Source organism: Sciurus vulgaris, assembly GCF_902686455.1.
Source record: "Sciurus vulgaris genome assembly, chromosome: 1".
NCBI classification, from domain to species: domain Eukaryota; kingdom Metazoa; phylum Chordata; class Mammalia; order Rodentia; family Sciuridae; genus Sciurus; species Sciurus vulgaris.
Genome location: NC_136461.1, coordinates 13,876,879 through 13,896,001, shown reverse-complemented (window position 1 = coordinate 13,896,001; position 19,123 = coordinate 13,876,879). Strand labels below are relative to the sequence as shown.

At 48.9% G+C, this 19,123-nt stretch overlaps 1 protein-coding gene across 7 annotated transcripts in view; it reads left to right on the top strand.

Annotated features, from left to right (window-relative positions):
• Nucleotides 1–19,123, top strand: part of PLA2G2C (phospholipase A2 group IIC) — a 65,462-nt gene that overhangs the window by 18,649 nt on the left and 27,690 nt on the right. Inside the window, exon 1 of one of the 7 annotated variants that reach the window (XM_079147288.1) lies at nucleotides 5,872–6,130. The exons of the other annotated variants lie outside the window; for them this stretch is intronic. Coding sequence (XP_079003414.1) covers nucleotides 6,102–6,130 — 29 coding nt within the window. The 5' untranslated portion in view covers nucleotides 5,872–6,101. Of the gene's footprint in view, nucleotides 1–5,871; nucleotides 6,131–19,123 lie in introns of those variants that run through there. 7 annotated transcript variants of the gene reach the window in all.

Genomic DNA, 19,123 nt, shown 5'->3' with positions numbered 1-19,123 from the left:
TGCAAATACACATAGTCCCCAACAGTCAGCAGCTTTGATATTTTTGTCAGTGATTCATGGAGGCTGAACCTTTTTCTTTTTCCTTCTTCACAGCACATAAGACTGTGCAGGGATTCAAGAAAGGGCAAGCATTGATTAACGTGGTGATACTCCATTTAGAGGTGAATAGATAGCTGGGCAGGTTGAATGGAAGGTCTCTCTTCAGTTGGTTACCCTTGGAGTGTAAAAATAAGGTAATAAGAATGATACAAGAGCAGCTTTGCTAGTCAGGGGAGGGTATGCAGAGCTGCAGTAACAAGCAAAGTTGGAAATGTTGGTAGCTTAGTACAGCACACACTGATATTTTTTCCCTCGTTTAAAATCTGATGTGAATCATTTGGGCTTTCCTGCATTGGGTGACCTGGAGTGCAGCTGTCTTTCCTCAAGTGTTGCCACAATCTCAACATGTGGCATCTAGGATTATAATGAGGCTAAAAGGGTCATGCACTGACTTTTAAATGTTGTGTCCAGAAATGACATGTTACCTCCAATAATATTTCATTGACTCCAACCAGTCACATGGCTCTGCCTCGCTCTAAAGGGATTGGAAATTTAGGAGCACACGTGGGCTACCAGATGACCCCCAGTTGTCTCTGCCACCTTCTAAAATTAATTGAGCCCTTCCTTTGTGCTAGACACCATCCTTAGCATTTTACATGGATGGTTCCATAGATTCCTCAACTTTATGAAGTCATTACAAATATGTCCATTATATAGACGGTAAACTGAGCCACAGAGAGGTCAGGTTACTTGCCAGCGTCTCGGGGCTAGTCAGTAACGAAGCCAGGACTGAAGCCAAACAGTCTGGCTGTAGGACCTGAGTTTTCAACCTCTGTTCCTATTACCTCCCTAATAATCTTTCTCAGAGGGATTTCTGTTAAATTACAGACGATGTAAATAAAATGCCTGATAGGCAGTGTCTGGCGTGTAACAATCACACACAAATGGCAGCTGTTTCCACTCTTCTCACTGTTGTCGTCTACCGCCAATCCTTTCTGAGTCAAGGTGGGGTATAAATAAATGGTGATGTCATTGAGCTTTATTAAAAGGTATTTCTTTTGTCTTGGCATCTGGGGTTGCATGGAATGCTTTAATATAACCTTGTAGAGAAGTATCAAGTAATTACCATCACACGGAAGTGTTTTAGCAGGCCTTGCCCATTCTTACCCTGTGATGGCATGAAAGCAAAGCCTACATTTTAATTACTGGCCTGCCATGTCTCATTACTGGTATCTGCAAGGCTTCTCTAAGCAGAATCTAAGGACACAACAGTAGTTTATTTTGTGTGTATTTAAATTAAACATTAGCACTGATCTTGACTTGTTCAGTAGGTGGTTAAAGCAAAACTACTGTGCTGTAAAGTGATTTCTGAACCTGCTTGTACAGCCCCAAATATGGTTGGTCTGGAAGTGACTCCCCTGTCTCTCTCCTGCCACAAGTTAATTGATATCACTCCTGCTCAAGGCTCGACAGCTGGGGACTGCCTGTTGTGTGGGTGAGTGAACACTCAGCCCCACCCCAGGAAGAGGAGCTGTTGGGGATTCTCTGGATGTGCTGGACCAGCAAAGGATCTCATTGAGCTGGTGGAAGGACGGGCCATCAATGGTATGCACGAGCCTGTGTGATTACGGTGGTCAGTGCCATTTCTTCTTGCCCAGTAGGAGGCAGCAGGCCAAATCTTGGTTCTGGACACTGAGGATTGGGAGATGGCACACTTTTATTCCTTTAAAAAAAATTTTTTTTTCAGATGTCGATAGACCTTTGATCGAACCCATTGCCTCACACATGCTGGGCAAGCGCTCTACCACTGAGCCCAGTCCCTACTTCTTCCCTTCTTTCAAGAAGCCCTGTTTCTTCTTTTTTTCCTTTTTTCTTTCTTTATTTTTACTTAAAAATTTTTTTTCTTCTTTTTCTTTTTTTGTGGTGCTGGGAATCAAATCCGGGGCCTTGTATGTACTAGGCAAGCACTGTACCAGTGAGCCACACCCCCATGCCAAGGAACCCAGTTCCTGCTACAGGTGGCAGCCCATCACCTCTGACAGACGATGCACCCCGGGAATCTCTCATTCATTAAACCACCCAGTGTAAGTAGGGTGCTGTGCTCTGCAAAGGGCCAGGATAGAAAGATAAGGAGACGCTGCCTGGCCCCACCACACACAGGTCAGCCAGGATCTCTGTGAGGCAAAACTTCAAAAGTGCTAGCAGAGCTACCCAGAGGAGCACAGAGGAGTGTGCCACGGATCACTGAATCACATACCTGGGTGCCTCAGAGTCCATCTGCACCAATCAAAACCCACAGGGATTTACTTAGTTCCTGAGAACTTAATAGCTCATGTTAAGTAATGTAATGACCCAGTATTAGTTTAACTTTTAATTAAATGTCATTGTGCAGGTTCTTTGGATGAGGTATTGACACTTTTGGCCTTGGAAGTATGTCAACTAGATATTGGATAAAATGTTTAATAAAAAGAAGTCTTAGATAAGATAACATGCACTCCATGATTACAGCCATATAAAAATACCTATGAGGCCAGCATCCAGATAGAAATATGCAGGGCAAGGGTGGTTATTTTACAGTGGTGAGATTATAGATGAGTCTTTTATGAAATGTTTTTAAATATTGTTTTGCCTCCAATTTAGAGGGAAGAGCAAATAATTATTCCGATATAGCTAAAACATTACACTTAAAAAATCAATTGGAAGAACATCAATGGTGAGATTCAGAAAGGGAATCTTTAACTCAAGAATAGTCACATTTCATGGAATTTCCAGCCTTTAGGAAAGGCTTGTAAAACAGAAGCACTTTTTTGGGGAGATACAGAAAGGCTTTTAGAAGTCGGTATATCCTGGTCATTAGAGGTTTGCTATTGGTATTTTTCAAACAGCAGAGCACAACTGAAAACATTGCAGGAAGGAAAAAAATCATCCATAGTTCCACAAACACCACAAACCAAACAACTCCTCTTTGTTCCTTACCCTCTGATATGTATCCATCTATATTCAAAAATTAAACAGCTTTGGATAGACACATTTTATTCTGTATCTTTCCCCCAATGGAAGACTACAAGTATTTTAATCAATACTGTTTTATCTCAAATACTTGAAAAAGGGCTTAGTGACTACATTTTAGAACCTGGAACACTTCTGGAACATTTGTTGAACTATTTGGGCTTCTCTTAAAAAACGAAAAGTAACATTGAGACTGTAGAAGATATGTCAGTCTTGTCGACTTGAACATCTGGGACATTAAGATGAGGAACGGTGTCGGGCACAGATGGACCTGCCTTGCCACCCCTCGGGGATAGGTGGCAGAGATCCTGCAGCCGAGGGCCCTGCCGTTCCTTCTGCTGCTTCAGAGCCTTTGACTCTGTGAGACTGACCTTGTAGAGTGTAGAGCTGTGTGTGGAGACCCAGCCCACTCAAGGCCAGAACCCTGTGGACTCTGGTGGTGACGGGGTAGCCATGTGGCACAGGTGATACTATTGGTTCGGGATCCGGGGCCTGCCTGCCCAATCTTAACCAAGTCTTGCTCTTTTAAAGTAAAATTGCTTTTTGAACTTTAAGCCCCTGACCATTTCCTGTTCTGCCCTGAACCAACCTCCAGAGCCCAGTCGCACCATCCTGGCCTGGCCCTGGTGGGCAGCAGCGTCCTGCTGACACTGCAGCCTGGAACACAGCCTTGCCACTGCTCCAGGCACGGCCTGCTGCAGTCGGGGGCACAGCACCATCTAGTGGAAAGAAGAGAAAGCCCATCATTGCTTTTTTTTCTAAGTTAGTGGAGAACTGTTGCAATGGTCTGCATCAACTGTCCTCATCCAATATTCAAGCAAATCCAGAGAAGGAAATGGATTTCCTGAATGTTACACAGCCCGCCAGTGGCAACACTGACACTATTGAGCCCCATGAGCTGAAGCTTGGTGCAGAATTCCTGGTACGTAAGGAAAACAGAAGGTGAGAAAGTTTCTAATTTCAGCTGCGTGGCCTTTCAGACCTCTGCTGAAGTAGAGGAAGACACATTCTGGGGCTGGGGCCTAAAGAAGAGGTGTCAGTGTCTACTGGCCTACAGCATGCCGTGGCTCTGCTCTGGGTGATGGGTCTAGGGCCCCTCCTCCCAGCCCTGAGACGCAGCAGAAGATAAGCCCATAGGAAGGGTGCTGGGGTGGGGAGCAGGAGATGCCAGAGAGGGCTGTTTGTACCTGAGGGTGGGGAAGGGGAAGAGCCCGTGGAATGCCAGCTAGCCTTCCTGTCCCTTCTCCCCAGCTCAGCAACATTTGAGCCTCTGGTCTCCGTCCTGCCCCCTTCTCCCTCTTACAAACTCCTGCAGCTCTGCCGAGATCATGGAGGAGGGGTGGTGGACCAGCACCCGCGCTTTCTGCTCTCTAGATACTGCGGTGCCACGGGGAACCCCACGGCACTCGAGCTAAAAGACACGAACGCCGCATAGACTGTTGCCCAGGATTGAGAAGGGGACTCACGCTGCATTATTCAGTGCTAGCTGGAGGGGTAGAAGGAAAGGTCAAAGCCACTGCCTAGCTCATTCCTTCAGCATAAAATCCAAGATGTTGACTTGAAACATACGGTGCACTTGGGGGCGAATCAGCCTGGTTCCTCCAGGATGTCCTACGACAGCATCCTCTTCCTTCAAAGGCTGGGCCTTCCCTTGACTCCTGGCCTGTGTCCCAGCAGGAAGGACAGATGGCCCATCTTGCCTTCAACCCAGGATGACTTGCAGAGCCTAAAACAGTGGGTGTGAGTGCGCAAGTGGGCTGTGACCTTTCAACTCACTCCTTTGATGTCATTTTTTTTAAAAAGCCGATTAGAGTTCAGGGAAGTTTTATGCCCTTTGATTTTCTATCCCAGAGAATCTGACTCAGGGACTTTTGTGAACTGGAATGTCCTGAACTGGCCAAGACTGGACAAAACCTTTAATGCCCAGGGCTGAGTCACGGTGCAGCATCTCCTCGGCCTGGTTTGCCCCAAGCGGAATGTTCTCGTAGTTCTCCAAACAACAGAACCTGCTGCCAGGCAGCCCCCAGCCAGAAAGCTCGGCCGGCCAACTTCCCTTTCGCCTGCTCCTTTTGCCTCTCCGTGGTTGCTGGCCTGTGCCCTGAAGTTCATTCTCCTCCAGCATGCTTGGTTGGAACTGGGCTTGGCTGCAGCGTCTGGGAGTCTGTTGAGATGCAGATGTGTAGGCAGGCATGCTTTCCAGCTCAACACATCCTGGAAGAGGCATTGTGAAGAATATCTTCACGCTGCAGACCCTGTTTCCCCACTGGAATGCAGTTATAACGGGGTGCACGTCTAACCAGAGGCCGGGCACCAAATGCATCGGTGATTCAGCATTGTGTCATAAAAGCCAGCACGCCCTGAAATCTCTGTGATCATCCATCAGAAGTCCACGACAAGCCTGTTTCTCTCCATCTGGGCCGGGCTCTCGGCTTATTACCCCGCATCCTAAACCCTGTGGTCCTGTCCTGTCGCGCCGGCAAGAGCACCTCCTTTCCTGGCCTGGCCTTCATCTTCAGGTTGTTAGCCCCGTAGTTGCTCCACAGGATCTGCTTCTTTTCTTTCCCCACCAAATTCCTTTTGTTTCAAGACCTTTGAACAAGGCCCAGATTCACTTGTCCTATCCACCAGCCCTATGCTGACAATCCTCACTGTGACCAGCAGCCCCCAAGATCATCTTGCCAGCCTCCCTCCCACCTCTGAAACCCAGGCTGTGATTAGCATGTAGAGACAACCTAAAACCATCTGAACATACCTCAGGCCCACTATGCCTGTCCCCTAAGGGGACAGGAGAGCTAAATGTGGCCTTCATTCTAACAGAAGGTATTTATTGAGTTCTTTCTGTGGCCAGTCACTTTGCAAGGCGCTCAGGATATAGGTGTGGCTAAAATCACTAAAAACCCCTCTCATGCGGAGTTCCAGAGGGGAAGCCTCCAAGGCATTGTGTAATGGCGGAGAGAATCGACTGGGGAGGCAGGACGTCTGAGGAGCACATCTAGATGCTTCTGCTAACCAGCTAAGTCTCGGCTCCTTCTCTGATCCAATCTGCTCATCTGATGAGTGGAAAGATTGGACTTGGTCGAATGTCAGTGCTCTCAGCTGTGACCTTCCTTTTCCAGCACAATCTTGGCTTTTCATCCAGGAGGGTAGAGCTCCCTGCCCCTCCTTAAGTGGAACATTCCAGCCAGCTCCTCTCTCCGCCCTCAGGATTGTTTGCGGCTTTGATTATTCTTTGGTCTTAAGAAAGAAAGAAGGCAGAGCCCTCCCTGCCTCCCTGCCTTCCTTTCTTAGTCCTTGTGTATCTTCCCTCTCCATCTCTGTGTGGGCGCAAACATTTTTCAAGAACAGTTAATTGATCCTTTCTTCCTAGTGGCTCTTAGGGTCACGGAGTTGCCTTTGGGGGCATCTGTTCCCTTGAGCATGCTCAAGGAAGCAGTGGACAGATCACAGGGAGGGATTCGGTGTGGTTGGCGCAGCAGAACCACTGGAAACCAATTAATGGGCTGAAAACCCAAAAAAGGACGGTGGCCAAAGAACAGGCACCCTGTGGTAGACAATTACCAGCGTGGGCAGGGACAGCGATGTAGGTCAGCTCTCAGCCAGGAAATAGTTTTGCAAGTGCAAAATGTGAATCCCTTCTGGAAAGAGAATCTAGGTAAAGGTTTTCTTTCTATATTTGGGCAGATGACCACCTGGTTGCCCTGCAACACCCCCTTGCTTTCTGAGACAGCTGGTCTTGGCTTCTCTCTCCCCTTAAAAAACAAAAACAAAAGAAAAAAAGAAAGAAAAAAAAGCTCAGGGCCCTTCTAACTTTGACCTTCTGGTTGATGGTTAAGAGGCTAGTTCCTGCCTTGGGGGCTAGGCCTGGGTTCCGGGGAGCGTACCCACATTGTACTCTACATTTTGAGGACACGGTATTTTTTGGCACTGGTGTGGTAGATTCTTTTTTTGTTTGTTTATTGTTTTCTGAGTGTGCCCTTTTCAGCAACTAGACTATGGTACTTGTAAAGATTTTACCAGTCATAACCAGGTTTCTGGGGTGTCTGAAATTAAGACCAACATCTCAGCTTTACAAGACTATGGGTCAGGAAATCGATCAAGGAGAAGGAGGAGATCCGGGGGTCAGATCTGGTTGGTTGGCAGGTCGAGCCCCCAGCCCTTTGGTGCTCCCGTGTGGAGGCTCAGTTTGGTGGGCGCCACAGTGGCGGTCAGCTTCTGATCCGCGTGGGGCAGGCTCTCGCAGGCCCTCGCCTCTCTTCTTCCTTTGCTCCTCAGAGAAGTTTCAGAGGCAGGCGGGGCCAGTCAGTTGACGTCTGTGCTTTGCAGATAAAGAAACAGAGGCTCAAAGGCTTAGGGCTTGCATCTGCTGGGTGTGCACAGGGCAGCCAAGGTCCCTCCCCACGCCACAGTGTGGTTGGATTGTCTTCTGACAGAGCTGTGGTCTGAGGAGGCAGTTGTACTCAAAACACATTTCTGGGACCTTGTTGTTAACCTTAGTCTAGGAAATACATGGGGCTTCTGTGATGCTGGACCTTGGTCCTGGTGCATAGCTTGATGGAGGTATTTGACCTCTGGATGCCACTTTCTCTGAAAGATCAGAGTCACAGACCCTGACAGGCATTCTTCTGTGTGGTTCCTGACTCTGCTTCTACAAGAGGAAACTGTCTCCTAAATATCCATGGCCCCTCAGGAAGGCAAGCTGCCATTCGGAAGTCCTTCAGAGACTCGATTCTCTGATCCCCTCTCCAGTACATCTCTGCCCGAAGGCTGCTTTCCTTGCTGACACGTCTTGGTCTCTGGACTCTGTGGGAGTGTTGGCTGAACCCCCAGATCTTTCCTGTCTCGGGCCCGGCCCACGGGGCAGCTGTCTGGCATGTGGCCCTAGTGATGGTGAGACTTCCTCCTGACAAAGAACGCCATCCTCCACTTAGCAACACAAACCTCCATCCCTGAGAAACACCTGCTCACAGCTAGACAGCTAGCATTTCTTAAGATGGTCCATGAGAAAGTTTGCAAAGACTGTTGTCTAGGATCCCTCTGGTCTTGGTTCACTCTGCCAGCTGAGTGATCTTCCTCCGTGAATACCAGAGAATCCTGCTTTGACTGACTCTTGACCAGTGGGACTGGCTGTAGTTCACGCTGCCACCCCCCCACCCCACCCCATATTGTTCCATTTGGGCAATGCTTGGCACGAAGCAGCTTCCAAGGCCTTCTCTAGGACTCATTATAGAGGGGTAAATGCTAGGGGTGAAGGAATTCATTGTGTGCCTGTAGGAGTCTAATGTCTTTTTTAGACTAGGAATTGAAAAGTGTGACTAATGAGCACCCTGTAAAAGCCACAGACCACCTCATTAAATGTTAGAGCCATTTCCCCGGGTTGGGTAGAAATGAAAATCCTCAAAGAAAGGCCACCTCATCAATTAATGAAGAACTTTTTTCTTTAAGCATGGTAAATATTCAACAGACTTTTCTAATAGTCAAAGAGCGTTTACCAAAGACTTTAAATAACAAAACCCCCCAAAACCTTGACTTCTGCTGGGCTGTGGAGGAGTGGAGGGAAGGCGGGGTGTCTCTGCACAGTCGCCTGCTGTCAAGGAGCAGCTGCTTGGTGATTTTGGGGTTCAGGTGCTTCTCAGCTATTTCTCCCTTCCCTGAGAAGACCCTTCTATTCTGAGGGTCTATGCTTATTCTTCTGGAACCTGCCATAGGGTTGACGTGTGGTTTAAAGAGAGATCTCACAGAAAGCACAGACCTGCGTGCCTGGTGCACAGCAAGGGTTTGGGTGTTTCTGCCTGGTGTTATGGAACATTATTGGGGTCAGAGATGTGTCCCTTTTTGGTGAATGGGGACAGAGGGGCAGAGGTCAGGGAGTGCCACTGCCCTTTGGCCACCGCAGAAGGCGCCATCTGCTCTGGGGCTTGTCTTGCACAGGCCAGTCTGACTCAGCAACTGTGTTGGAGGAGGCCCAGGCTGTACGTGGATGGTCAGGGGACAAGAACTTGATCCCAAGGCTTGCAGCCACAGTTCTCTGTGTATCCCTGTGGTCTGGGTTGTGCTAAGGCAGCAGAAACTCCGGCTGTGCTTTATAAAGAACCTCATTGGTCGCCCGGTGCCTTGGAGCAAGGCCACGCTGTACATCCTAGCAACCTCAGCGCTGGCCCTCCAACCCTGTCTGGTGGTCTCCCTCATTTACCCTCATTTACCCCTAAAAAGGCCTATATGAGGCCAGCTCCTGATTTGGACCACGACACACCCCCATTTAAAAATCTTTGCTGCTCCCCTTTGCCTCCAGGGTCAAGTCCACACACACACACACACACACACACACACACACACACACACCCCTCAGTGTGACTTCAGACCCGTGTTGTCTCATCTAACTCTCTCTGAGAAGGAAAAGTCCCGGCCACTCTGGACTCACTCACAAGCAGGGCAGGTCTCTCCTGAGTCCCAGCTCAGTGCATGCTCTGCCTGCCGCCTGGCAGGCCCTTCTCTGCCCTCTTCTCTGCTCCTCAAACTCCTGTTTCATCTTTTAGGACTTGGCTCTGGGGTGATCTCCTCTGTGTGGCTTCCTGCTAAAACCTGCTAGACCCTTTCACATACAAAGGGCTTTGTCTCCTGTGAAACAGGATGGATCTCCTCCAGGTAGGCGTGCATCCATCCCTGTGGGGCTAGGCTGGAACCTGGTGCTTACGAAACCTGTCCTGTTTGTAAAGTCTGTGTGCCCAATGCCATGATTCCAGCAATTTTCCAAATGGCCTGATAGGTAAGCTATCAGGCTTGAATCAGGTAAAAGAATCTATTTGTTTCTGTGGCTGAAGAAATAAAAACTGGTCCAGTGGGCAGGAGGGAGGACTTGGGGAGTTTCCTCATCACACGTGGTGTCTTAGGGCTCTTTTGTGCCCCAGTTCTGAGCGGGACCTCAGGGTCAGGGGGTTGTTGTTGTTTCTCCAGCTTCACATGCTCCTTTGTGAGCAGGAGTCTCCCGCCTGGTGGAGGCCAGCGTGTCTCCTGGTCAAGAGCTGTCCCGGCCACAGCTGCTGCAGGGGCTTGAGCGTTGCTGGGCCTGGCCTTGGAAACAGACTTGCTGGCTTCTCACAAGCTGTTTCAGCCACCGTTAGTGTGAACATTTACACCAGAAATCTGCCTAGATGTGAAAATGGTGTGACTGACAATTAAGAGCTGCTAACACGGCTGAACTGTCTCCTCCTTATCTTTATAATAACCACATGGAGAACCAGGCCCAGAACTGGAATGGCCTCAGAGCCTTCTGCAGGTCTCCCACCTAAAGGTGGTGGCCAAGCGTTTCCGAATCTCCCACGAGTCTGTCTCGCTGAGCGGCAGCTGCCCCGCTCCTCCTTCTGCGAAGCCCCCTCCCGCGCTTTGCCAGGCTTGGCCCTGGACTCTCTGGGTGTGCATATCCCAGACCTCTGCCGGCAGCTGTGTGACCTCGGAAGAGTCACTTTTCCTATCCGAATTTCCATTTCCTCATCTGTAAAATGGAGGGAAGACTTCTGCCTTGAGAAAAACCCTGAAGAAAATGAGCGTCCCCCTGTGGAGTTCCTAGCAGATGCCTGGAACCTGCCAGTTCGGGTCTCCTTGTCCCTTCCTCATTTCCGCTAGAAATAAACCCCAGTTTCCACAGAAGCACCAAGCCACAGTGGCCCTAAGGAAGTCCCGAGGGCACCTTCACCCTCGTTACAATGCAGGCCTCTTTGGCACAGAGACACAGGCCAGAGAGGAGAGAGGCCTCGGGTAACACCGTGCCCCTTTCCTCTTCTTCCCGAAGCTTCCCCAAGGACATGCCGTAGACCTTACTTTCTGTCTGGGGCAGCTCCTGTTGGCGGAAGTGTTTCCACTCATTCACTCCTGGGGGTGGGGGTAGATGGCCGGTGAGCGGTGGTTGAGCTCTTCCAGAAAACGCACCAGTGGCCCCATGGATCCCGAGTGCTTCCTGTGCATTCACTCGTTTGACTCTTGCAGCTCTGGCGGGTAAATACATGACCCTCATTTTAAACATGGGGAGATGAGACACAAAAAGGTGGAATACCTTGCCCTGGGTAGCCTGGGCAATAGGGGGAAACCTGGCATGAAGCCCTACAGGTCTGGCCCCTGGAGACACACATGTCACCGCCCCCACACCTAAATTCACCTAAAGGGAATTTTGCTGGTAGCTTGGATAACTGCGTGGCTCAGGCTGTCCCCCAGCAGTGAGGTCAAATCCAAAGCACTGGCTTAGAAAAGGTACTTCCTGGAACCCGAGGATTCCGCTTCCTCTTAGATAATGTACCATTAGGCTGCCATTTTCAAGAGGCCAAATCCAAGTGCACTTGGGTGTCTGCTGAGTCCCTGGGACATTCCTGTATGTAATCAAGACAAGCGCCACCCAGGCAGGCACTGGGTGCCAGGGGTACACACGGGAAGGATTCCTGCTCTCATGGACCTCACGTCGGAACTGGGGAAACAGCTGATAAGCAAATACATCCATAAAGAAAAATATTTAGGTAATAATTACAAATCAGCAAAGTAAAGGCAGGTTAATGGGGAGAGAAGGAGCCGTCAGAGGAGGAGAGAACCAGGAGGGTGGTAGACAAGCTGGCATAACAGGCAGAATTTTGAATAAACATTTCCTAATTCTGTGATTTCCTTTAAGCGGAGAAAATGTCATTTGACTGTTACAGCAACCTCACACCCACTTGTTCAACCATCCTGTCCTGATGTAGCCTCAGCTTGGGCACAGGCGAAGCAGTCAATATGCCACAGATGCTGGAAGTGGGCCGGGCTGTCTGGGAGCCCTGCTTGCCCACCGGGCCCAGGTGTAAAAGGTGCATGCAGGCTGGGCAGCTGCTGGTGTCAGAGGCTCTGAGGCAATTGTCGAACCTCAGATTTTTGCATTTTGAGGGGAAAAAAAAGAAAAGCCTTTTCTTGCTCCCAGTTTTGCTGTAGCGCAGCAAGGTCACACCATGGGCAGTGAAGACTAAGCCTCTGGTGCACCATGCGGTCACGGTGTCGAGAGGGTCCTGAGAGGCTGCCGGCCTCCGTCTTCACCCAGCAAGTATGTAAACCAACCTGGTCACAAGGCTCCGCTGCTCTTCCTGGATAGATCCAGGAGCAGAGATCATAGTGGGCCTCCAAAATGGAATCCCTAAGTGGATTCGGCAGGATCGCAACTCAGCCCTAGGTCTAGTCCCTGAGCCCAGGTCAGACGTATGATCCCTGAAAGGGACCGGAACCCGGGCCACAGGACTTCTGCTTACTGAGGCGGTCCTGTCTCATGTGCACACTGGGCTTCTGTTCTTGTGAAAATGGTTCAGAGAACAGAACCTACCTGTCTGTGCGGCCCAAAGAATCTATTCTCTTTATCAGGGCAGTAAGAGATCTGCTCCAAAACATGTGGATGAAGACTGCAGCAGGTGGACTGAACTCATCTGTGCTGGCCAGGTTGACTCGGAGGCCGGCCAGGAGCTTGGAATCACGCCTGGCTCACCGGGGATGGCATCATTGAGAACCGCGTCACTGGGAACTGGCTGAGCACTTGGCTGACCCGAATGACCTCAGTTTTACACCTGTGATGCTGAGCTGAGCTGGGATTTTGGGTTTGTTTGTTTTTTGTTTGTTTATAAAGTAGGATCTTCAACAGTTTCATTTGGGGTAGATTGGCACCTACTCTGTGCAGAGCCCATTCCTAGGCACCAGAAGGCCACAGCAGAACTGGTCAGAGGCTGGCACTGAAGGGCCTCACCGTGAACAAAGAGGCCAGCTGTGCGCTGGTCCTGGGTTGTGGCCTTTCTTCTGGCTGGTTCTCTCCTGGCCCTTGGAGCGCCGTTTCGCTTTGTGCCCCCATCCTTGATCTGTGCTTCTGTGGTACCCTTTCATGTATTCCCTCTCTCCGAGGACACTTACTGAGCCCCTGCTGTGTGTCAGGAGTGCTTTGGGACACTGGAGCTGTATCAGCACAGAAGAGGGACAATGTGCTAATCTCATGGGAAAGATGACAGTTTCCCGTGGGCCTCTGCGCCTCCCCACACTCGGCGGGGAGCTAGAGGGCAGTGAGCATGTCTTCATTTCTGTCCGCTCAGTGCCTGGAACAAAGCAGGTGTTTGGCAAAATCTGTGGGACAAGTGAGGAGAGAAGTGACAACAATGTAAGATAGGTAGTTACTAAAATTAAAACTAGCCTTCATGCATATTTTTACAGGTGTCAAAACATCCACCAAACATGGTTCCTCTGATGCTTGACGACAGCCCAGTGGTGGGAAGCAATTGTGTCTTTTCTGCATGGGAAGATTGAGGCTTGGAGATAGTGTGGACCGCCCAGAACAGAACATGGGATTCTGGTTCTGAATCCTATGTATTCACTATTCCACTGTGGAGGGTGGCTTTCATAAAAACTCAGGGGAGATAATGAGCTGGGGGATCCCAGGGGAAGGAGAGAGTGACAATCAGGAGTGGCAGAGGGGGAGGCGCCAGCCAAGATCTGAGACCAGGACACCTGGGGCAGGTCTCAAGGCCATCCCTGCTCTGACCTGGTAAGATCCAGAGAACCTGGAAATGACCTGGTCCAGCCCAGAAGTTCTTAGCCTGGCTGATCCTTTGGATCCCCTGGGGGTTCTGAGAGCAGTTCCCAGGGTCTACCCCGGAGACTTTAATACAGATCTGGGGCAGATCTTTTTAAACAGTCCCAGAGTCTTTGGGATGTTGAGGCCCCCTTTTAAAATTCTCTAGTCAACTTTTGCCTGTCCCACACAGTCTTAGAATTCGGAAGCTCTTTGGGAGTGTTTTTGGCCATGCTGAGTCAAAGCTTCCCTATCCCCACCTCGCTGCTTGGCCAGCAGCACACCCTCCACACTCCGCGCTGGCCTTCCATCTTCCTGAGAATGAAGGGACAGAGTCTTGGGTTGACTGTGAGCATAAATGCTGATTTGCTCCCTGTTGGCCTGGTGTCTATGACTCAGAACTTAGGCCTCTTGGAGGACGGGGCTGAGGGATGTAGACAGGTTGGAACCAGTAACCGTGGCCGCCCAGCCTGGTAGCGAGTGCTTGGAGCAGTGCAGGATATTTAATCGGCTGGGACCAAGTCCAAGAGCATTTCAGCAAGTGGCAGGAATGTCTCCTCAATGGGCCTTTTCAGAAGGAGTGGCTCTGGGGGCAAATGCTCTGTGGCATGGACTGGTTCTTGCTCCTCCCTGATTGGTCTTTGCCCCAATCTGCCTCTCGCACCTCCCCTATGCTCTTTGTAAGCATTCAAATTAGAAAGCACTAGAGGACAGTGACTTAGTAGCCCTGGTCCTGGTCCTCAGACTGAATGTTAATGGCGTGGACCAAGCTCCCGTGAGCATTCAGACATCCTGCCTGAGATTCCATCATAGACAAATAAGAAGATTTTCTGTCTCTTTGTGCTTAGTTTTGGAAGTTGCCAAGAGGTCGAAAGACTTCTTACTTACCCTCTGTGCTACTTTTTTATTTACCTGCCTTTCCTCACTAGATTGAAAGTCCCTTGAGAGCAGAGACCATCATGTCCCATGCCTGACAAATGCATGTGTTTAGCTTGTTGGTCCAAAGAAAAGATAGGCACGTAAGTAAGATGGGAATCATTAAAGTCCAGCATGCCAATAGTTCAATACCATATATATTCTGAAAAGTGTAAAGCTTCATTTAAATAGGAATAATAAGACAAAGAAATTTCCTTCTCAGGTCCCACAGTCCCTACCTTCCTTGGCCTTGGTCATGACCGTAAAGAAGCAGCACCTTTAGTTTTTCATTTTAGTCTTAAAAATGTGTCAAAAGACATGGTGATATTTAGTAGTGATCAATAACGTACATTTTTAAAGGTTATTTCCATTTTTGATGAATAAAATTTTAAGGAAAATTATAAAATGCAGTCACCTCAAATGGAAGATGCTGGCAAAATTGTCACATGCTTCTCTCTAGAACCCTTTGAAAAACAAAGCAAAATCCTTACCATTTTCCATATAATTTGGCCTACCAATCCTATTCCTGGGCATTGGTGCTGAAGAAATAATTCAAAAGATGTGAAAAGCTACATAAATAAGGATTTTAGCATTGATTTCTATGGTAAAAAATGGAAACACATAGATGTTCCAGAAAAGGGAAATATTTGAATAATTACAGGACATCAACATATTGAAATATTACTCAATCTTAAAATAATTATGAAGACTGCTGGAATTTGGAAAGAGAATATAAAACTGTGTTTGCTAGGATTACAAATGTTAAAAATACGCGTGTGTGCCTATTGGCAAGAAAGTAATGTGCAACATAAATTTAATCTCTAAGGATAAAATAATACTTGCCAAAATATTACCCACGGTTATTTCTGACTGAAAGGATTATGGATGGTTTTCCTTCCCTTTTCAATCTCTTCTCTATTTTCCAAGTTTTGCATTAAAAAAAAACAAGTGTTTTGTTTTGGGGGCAGAGTGTAATGGATTCTGTATGAATGAGACTTTTCTAACTGGAAAAATAATGTATGGTGATGATACAGATTGTGGCCAAGCATTGACTTTAATACTATTTTTACAATAAAATTAAATATTGCTTTTTTTTTTTTTTTTTTTTAAGTAAATGGATCGTATTCTCAGAACCTGGCCACTTCCCACGACCCTGGGCCTCACCTCTGGCTTTCAGGATGCTGGTAGCTTCTATTTGCTCTTCCGTCTCCCGCTTTGAGCCTGTTCTCATCCCAGCAGCCAGAGAGCTGACTGGAACACATGCCTGGGGGTGGGGGGCTCCCCACGGGGCCCACAGTGACAAGGGACAAGTCCGCCTCCTACCCCAGTCCGTGGGTGCTCCACCCACCTTACCCCAGTGGCCTTTCCTCTCACAGCCTCCACCTAGCCCCCCCTGGGACCTTTGCATCCCCTCTGCTGGCAGCCCTCGGTCCCCACATGGCCACGTGCTGACTCCCCCTTCTTCACTCAGATGCTCCCTGTCTCCCGCATCACCTTTGCCCACCCTGGGGTCTCCAACCCCTCCCTCCGCACTGCGTGTGTCCCCATCTACCGTTCTACATGAGGGACATGTGTATTGCTTACTTCTGTCTCCCCTCCAATGCACAAATGTAACTTCCAAAAGGACAAAGATGGGGGGGCTTTTCTGTTTACCGATGAGTCTAAATTGTGCCTCACATGCAGGAACTTGATATGTATTTGTTGAACTAATGTCTTCCAGGTGCTTTGAATATGATGGAGACCTGCTGGGAGCTCTGTTAAGAGGAAAAGAGCCAGCAGGGACCAAGTCCTGGGTCAGGGGAGGCCACCACAGAGGCCCGAGGGTTCAGATCCAGAGTCTTCAGGACATGAGACACTCGAGTCTGGTCTGGGCTGACATCTGTAGCATCCCAGAATGGGGCAGAAGTTTCTAGACTTGCTACCCAATTGGGTCGTCTACAGGTGGCAGGCCCTTCTCGCTAACAGTAGGCTAGGGTTTGAGCAGACCTGGGCCATCTGCTAGGGGTGCTCCCCAGCCAGTGGACCTGTGATGTCCACATCTCCCCATCAGAAGGCACAGACTGAGACAGGCACAGTCCTTGACTGGTCCCGAAGGCCCACAGGTCCTCTCATTATAAAGAACAGGCACAGACTTGGAAATGGGGAAGCCAGGGGCTTTACCAGCCAGGTCGCTGGATGGTGGCTTTATTTGCCCTTCCAGGAAGAAATGCATTCCAAATCAGCAGCTGGATTTCAACAAATGGAATGAAGGGTGGCATACAATGGAGGGACAGAGGCTGGGAGAGAGAGAGGAACAGTGTGCTGTCCCTGGAGCAGGGCTATGGTAGCAAACAACCTTGGTCAGTAATCACACCCCTAGAGTTAGATGGCAGCTAGTATTAACTAACACTAAGTGAAGCAGTGACCTCTCTAGTTGCCTCTTCTCAGTTACAGCAGACGATGGCTTTGCTCTTCTGTCACTCTGTCCACAACATTTTGTTCATTTCCTTCCTGTGAGCATGCTGCTGCCTCTGTCCCGCCCCCCACCCTGCACTCTGCTGCTGGCGTGTGTTTTGCCTAGTCTGTCCACAGTGGTGACACTGGTCAGCCATGTCCACTTGAGTAAATCCCAACTTGTCAAACTATACTTCCTTTTTTCCTAAAGAAAAGGGCTTGTGTGTCCAGAAGTGGACCACCTCTGTGACTTCTGTGGCTGCCACCCTGGCCCCAGCTGCCATCATCTCCTGCCTGGTTGCTGTGAACCTCCCCGAGTCCACCTTCTACCTCCCACCCTGGCCCCACAGTCTGCTCAGTGCAGCATGCAGAGGCCCCTCTGAGCAGGACAGGCTGGATGAGGCTTGCTTAATTTTACCTGCTGGCATTTGTCACATCAGTTATTCAGCTTCTTGGGATGGGACAGGATTTAAGTCCAGAAATAGCTACAGAGATTCGTGCGTCCTCGTCGGCTGTTCAGGAGAGCCGCTGCTGCCTGAGTATTTGAATGTGGAGGGACAGAGAGGACCGGAGGAGAGGGCTGGTAGAATGTTCCTATTCGGGAGAGGAGCCAGCATGTCACCAGTGTGGACAAAAAATAAAATACCCAATTTTATTTTTATAGTGTGAGTTACCGTCTTGCCTGTTGGTAACTGAGTCACCCGAAGTCTGCTCCACTATGGCTGCCAGCTGCTCCCTACTGGATATGGTCTTGCTGCTTTTAGGGTGGGTTTGGTTGGTTCCAGTTTGGGGTGGGGGCAAATAGGCTCTGGAACTTTGTCATTGCAGTGTGTCATCTCAGACTAAGAAAAGAGATGTTCCTGTTTAATCCACAGAATGACTTCCAAACTAATCCCAAAGCAAAAGAACATAATTTCCACTGTGATTTTGTTCAGAAGGTAGAAAAAGAGATCCTCTTACCACAGAAGAGGTTCATCCAAAATATGCCCCAAACTATAGGAAACCAAGTACGCTTTTTTCTCAACTTATTGTGAAGACCTTAAAAGAACTGCGTAAAGAGAAACTTCTTTGTCCCTTGGGTCTGGGTGGCAGGCATTAATGATGGAAACCCATTTAAAGTGGCCCATAAAAGCCCAAATGAGAGTCCAGTCCAGTGATCCATCACTGGTCTTTAAGGTCATTATTGGAGTGGAATACCTCGTGGTGTCTTTGTTTGTGAATTATCTGACACATGAGCTCAGGGGTACCTGCTGGCCTGTGGTCATGTTCACAGGCCATCTCTTCAGCAGGACTGCCCTGGCCTGATGGCTTTTGGCTGGGTCCCCGGGTACTTTCAGAGAGAGGAACATTATGCCAAAACCACCTGCCATCTGTTGGTGCAAATTTTTTGGATTCTAAATGATGAGTCACTTCTTTCTCCTGCTGTTCTTTATGCTGCCAAGACTAATTTACCTACTGGACTTAATCATGGAATATGCTTATAATAATAATGAGTGTCTTCTTGTGTGAAGTTCATGTCGCTAAGTGCAGTGCTCCAGCACCATCACTGGAAAAGGTGGGCAAGGTTCCTTTGCAGGAGGCATGAGAAGACATGGAATCAAGCCCAGTGCAGTGGCATGTGATTTAGAAGGCTGAGGCAGGAGGATCACAAGTTCAAGGCCAGCCTCAGCAACTTAGCAAACCCTATCTCAAAATAAAAAATAAAAGGACCAGGATATAGTTCAGTGATAAAGTCCCTTGGGTTCAATCCCCAGTATCAAGAAAATGAAAGTCACAGGATGATAGTGTGACCCTCCATCTGGTGTCTAGCCGTAGCTACTGACATCAGTAGGCTAGAGAGTCCAACACTCTCTTGCTAGGGCACCCATGTCTGTCACCAAGAGTGGCACAGGGTAGGCCCCAGTGACCTTTGTTTAAAATATGACCAGTTTTGTGACTATAAAATGGGTGGGCAAGGCTGGCCTGTCCAGGGCCACCAGGAATAGTATCCTGGGCCTAGTTGAACCCATTAGGTCAAGGTTCTTAAAATTGGTAATGCCACATGCAAAGCCACCAAGAACTCTGAGTTCTGAAATCATCTGTTCTCAGAGCCACTGGGATGACGTTCAGGAGAAATTCTGGAGCCGCTTCCCATACAGACCAGCTCAGTGCCATGGCAGGAGCCGGAAGCGGAGC